Below are 5,000 nucleotides of genomic sequence, written 5' to 3'. Positions count from 1 at the left end.
CACACACACACACACACACACACACACACACACACACACACACACACACACACACACGTTGTCCCCTGAAAGGCACGGTGTTCTCTCACACACACACACATACACACGTTGTCCGCTGAAAGCAGTGTTCTCTCTCTCTCTCTCTCTCTCTCTCTCTCTCTCTCTCTCTCTCACACACACACACACACACACACACAGTCCCCTGAAAAGCACGGTGTTCACACAGACACACACACAGACACACACGTTGTCCGCTGAAAGCAGTGTTCTCTCACACACACACACACACACACACACACACACACACACACACACACACACACACAATGTTTACCTCGCTCAGGCTTCATGGTTCCTTCGGTGTGGTCCTCCAGCTCTCCTCAGCTCCTTCCTCCTTCTGCACACTTCAGTCTGTGGCTCTAATAATAAACCTCTCCGAGTCTCTGCTTCAGAGCCCTGAGCCTCCACACCATCAGCAGCTCCAGCACAATAACAGCTGATCTACAGTCCCCAAAATCACTCGTGCAAATGACTAGGATCGTTCAAAGAAGTCACCTTGTCCTGCTGCAGTGTGTGTTCGTATGTGTGTGTGTTCGTGTGTGTGTGTGTGTGTGTCCATCTCTTCATGCCAACACCACTTAAACCTTTACAGTGAAATCACCAACACCAAGATCTGATCTAACATAAAATACACACACATAAGCTATGAACCATCCCAAGCCTCCATAGCACCCTGACTCACACACACAGACACACACACACCCTCAGTGTCTTCACTGCGACTCTAAATCTCCATCAACACGCCATTCTGTAATGACACGTGTGTTTATGGACCATGACATCAGACCCAAAGCTCTACTGACTAATCAACAACTAGGTTAACTAAAGTTTAACCTGCTAAACAAGCAGCAACCAGCTAAATAACCCAACAGGAAACATCCCAACTAAACATTACACTGTGTCTGTATCTCCGCTAAACCGCCATGAAGCGTTATAACCATCATCTTCATCATAATAAAGGACGATCAGCTGATGCACGTCTCTGCTACTCTGCTCCTTAGAGCTGCTTGTCAAAACATTAAGACGCTGGACGTCAGGACACGTGACCCTCCATGCTAGAACTCCTCCTCATGTCGTCACTTCCTGTTCCGCTTCTCGCTCTACAGCACAAAACAAAACAAAATCACTAAATATTTATATTATTTCTAACAGCAATTAAATATTTATATTATATTTAACAGCAATTATTTTAGTTAGTTTGGTTGTCTAATCGTTTAAATATTTATTAAAAAGAATTCAATAGTGCAACCAGAACATTTACAGCACAGAGGAGTCGATTCATAAGTTCGGTTCATTTATTAGCTTGAAGCTCCAAGGAAATGATTCATTAATTCATTTCAATTCGTGTGAAGCGAATCTTTAGGATAACGTCCATAGGTCCACACACACATACACACTGAAAAGCAAAACGTCTAAAAAAGACAGTGAAAATATAACTATCTAACGATCAACACACTCTTATCGATACTATTAATGCATACAATAGCCAGGATGTGAAGAATGACTATTTGAACCGACTCTTTTAGGTTAACCGACTCTTTTAGAGCCGACTCTGACATATATATTTTTTTCGAAGGTTTACGTACACAATGTTTTTATTTTAGCTATAAAATATCGGTTAAATTTTTAATTCAGGTGCTTATTGTATTTTATTATTGCAGTTTTGCTGATTTAACAATAATTTTATTTAGATTTTACAAACACGCAAAGCAAAAATAATAGTTAAAGTAGGTATTTATGAGCAATTTTATTCGCACTTTGCTGAAGAGAAACTGACACTAGTCAGATTTATTAACATTTTGTCCGGCTTCGAGGAAAACAAGACAAAAAAAGAGTCGCATGTGAGCCGAAAGAGTCGACTCCTCCGTCTGAGCTGAGCCAAATGATCCGACTCTGACTCTTAAAGAGCTTTAAGTTATTCAGAAGGGAAAATTCTACCAAAAATGTAATTAAGACACGATTTAATGTTTCCTGTGTGTGAGTAGCAGTGTATAAGACTAGTAGTTACACACAGGGTATAAATATTTTTAGGTTTAGGACACAGCAGAGTTATTTAGGCTGTTACCATGGCGACGACAGTAGTAAAGCTCAAACCAGAAAAAGCCTTTGTGTTACTTTTACTGTATATTATTATAAATGTCACAAGAAATAAAAAATACAACACAAACAGAAACCATCCTGTCCTGATTATGTGAGAAAAAGTTGGGAAACTAGCATTCAGTTAACAAAACACACACACACACACACACACACACACACACAGTTACACACACACACACACACACACACACACACACACACACACACACACACACACACACACACACACACACACACACATACATACACACTCACACACAAACATACATACATACATATACACACACACATACATACATACATACACACAGAGACACACACATACATACATACATACATACATACATACATACATACATACATACATACATACATACATACATACAAACACACACACAAACATTCACACACACACATTGATGCTATATTATTCTCTGTATAATATTTAATATTTAACGATATAAATTATGATTTAGTGACATCATCTACAAACTAACGATGGAATGCTGCTGATTAAATAAAACTGTAGAAAGCCCTTTTAAAAATTAAAACAGTACTTGTATCACACACACACACACACACACACACACACACACACACACACACACACACACACACACACACACACACACACACACACACACACACACACACACACACACACACACACACACACACACTTGTATAAGAGAGAAACGTAAGTCACAGCACCATCTACCGAGGTATTGTAAACGAAATGGCGCTTTAATGCGTTAATATGGACTTTGCTTCCACCTAGTGGCGAAGTATGAGTATTACATCCAAACTCTGATTCTTTACACATACTTCTTTAGCATCAGTCCTCGCATTAATTTAACATTTATATGTAGTGTGGAGTTTAACCTATCAGATTTTTATAAAACTTTTTTTCAGGTCTTTTGGCATCATAACTGTTTTCTCCTTGGCATCAAAAATAATTTTACTAAACTTTTTTAGTGTCAGAAATGTTTTAGAGAGAGAATTAAAATGTTAAAAAATCCACCATTTATTATTGTGTAGATTATATATGTGATGCAATGGGTAATATAGCATTTATATTATATTATATTATATTATATTATATTATATTATATTATATTATCATTTACATTTCCACTCAGAGGTCAGAAGATAAGAAAGGTAGAATGAGGTAGACAAAATCATTTTAAAATGATCAAAATACATTCACTCTGCTGCCACCCAGTGGTCGTCTAATAGTATTACGATTTAAAATGAATCGTGTTCTGTGCTGAAATGTACTTTAGACTCATATTTAATTTAAAAGCCAGAAGAAATGGTCTGAGATGATTTACTTATTTTCAGAGACGTGATTATAGACTGATGAGTTAAATCCGGTGTGTTAGATACAATAACATCAAGCTGCTCATAATAATCAGCACTCGGCATGTACAGACCGAATAAATGCTACAATAACGTCTTTATGTGCAACATAAAAACATTTACCATTTTTTTACATTCAAACATGGCAGCTGTTGTAGATTATTTAGAAAAAAAATAGCCCTCTAGTGGTCATTATATATAAATTTCTATAATGGAGTCTCTCTTTCCCATTGTCCATTTCTCAGGTGTTATATAAGGGATTCTGTGTGATGTAATGCTTGGTGTCATCTGCCTAGAGAACCTTCCCTACACGTTCCCTGAGTCTGTGTTTTGTCAAACTATAAACAGGATTTCATCGGACTGCTGTGAAGCTTCTGTCTTCTGAGCTTTCTGTCTTGGTTCCTCTAATCGACTCTTTACCTGCTCACCATCTTTTAGTGGATGTTCAAAAAATTGGGGGTAATTTTCCAACCCAGCACTGATTGATCAACAGTTTTCTCCCAGACTTGTTCTTTCTTTATTCTTTAACAGGTTTGTTTATACCGAGATCACGTGACTCTCTGCATCTGCATGCAGATCGAGTCTTAATCAACTAATGATGTGACTTCCAGCAGAAACCACAGACATCAGAGTTAATTCATGGCTTTGACAGCAGGCTGCATCACCACACGACACTGACGAGGAGCCGCACGTTCACTACACCACGTTTGTTCGTGTTTCTTCGCGTAAACACTTTTCCGTACACCGAGAAGCGATTTGGAGCAGTGAGTACGCATTTGAGACCGAGCCCGAGTGAATAATAAAGACAGACAGAATAAAGGCGAGTTTGATCTTTGCAGTGCTGGAAAACCCAACTGTTTTTATTTTCTACATTTTTTTGTGACTACAGAAATGCTGAAACATTTCAACACTGAAAAAAAGCATGATGACATCATCACTTGCTTCTGTTTTTTTTTTTTTCTCTTTTTTTTCTTGCTTAGCAAACACAGTAGATGATATTGCACGGCAGAGGAAGAGAGAGAAGGAAAGAAAGAAGAGAGAGAGAGAGAGAGAGAGAGAGAGAGAGAGAGAGAGAGCAAAGTCAGACAAAAAATTAAAAGCACATTGGTCATTAACGCAAACCATGAAACATTACAGAAACACAAGTGGAGAAACGCCTAGTGCGTCGCTCCCGTTTTTCTTTTCTTTACCGGACACAGAATAGAGAAAAAGCACAGAAGATGAAGCGCAGACAGATAAAAACATAAAACTGCGTGACACAAGAAGTGCTATAAAAGTGGGATTTTGCAGTTTGAGTCACTGCTTTGGGGAAAAAAGAAAGAAAAACGATTAAAGTATTTCTCTAAATATGATCATCGCTCGATGAAGAAGAAGAAGAAGAAGAAGAAGAAGAAGAAGAAGAAGAAGAAGAAGAAGAAGAAGGAAGATTCCAAACAAGAAAAACAGACAGAAAGGAAGAAAATGAAATCATGATTTTTTGT

The 5,000-nt window shown here is 38.0% G+C and overlaps 1 protein-coding gene across 1 annotated transcript in view; it reads right to left on the bottom strand.

The window, feature by feature from the left end:
- fam214a (family with sequence similarity 214 member A) overlaps nt 1-1,102 on the bottom strand; it is a 36,548-nt gene extending 35,446 nt beyond the window's left edge. The window contains exon 1 of the mRNA XM_047822161.1: nt 335-1,102. Within this exon, the coding sequence (XP_047678117.1) occupies nt 335-350 (16 nt within the window). The 5' untranslated portion in view covers nt 351-1,102. The remainder of the gene's footprint in view (nt 1-334) is intronic.
- Between the last annotated feature and the right edge of the window lie 3,898 nt (nt 1,103-5,000).

This window comes from Tachysurus fulvidraco, chromosome 13 (assembly GCF_022655615.1).
Source record: "Tachysurus fulvidraco isolate hzauxx_2018 chromosome 13, HZAU_PFXX_2.0, whole genome shotgun sequence".
In the NCBI taxonomy this organism is placed as follows: domain Eukaryota; kingdom Metazoa; phylum Chordata; class Actinopteri; order Siluriformes; family Bagridae; genus Tachysurus; species Tachysurus fulvidraco.
This window is presented reverse-complemented; position numbering and strand designations above follow the sequence as displayed.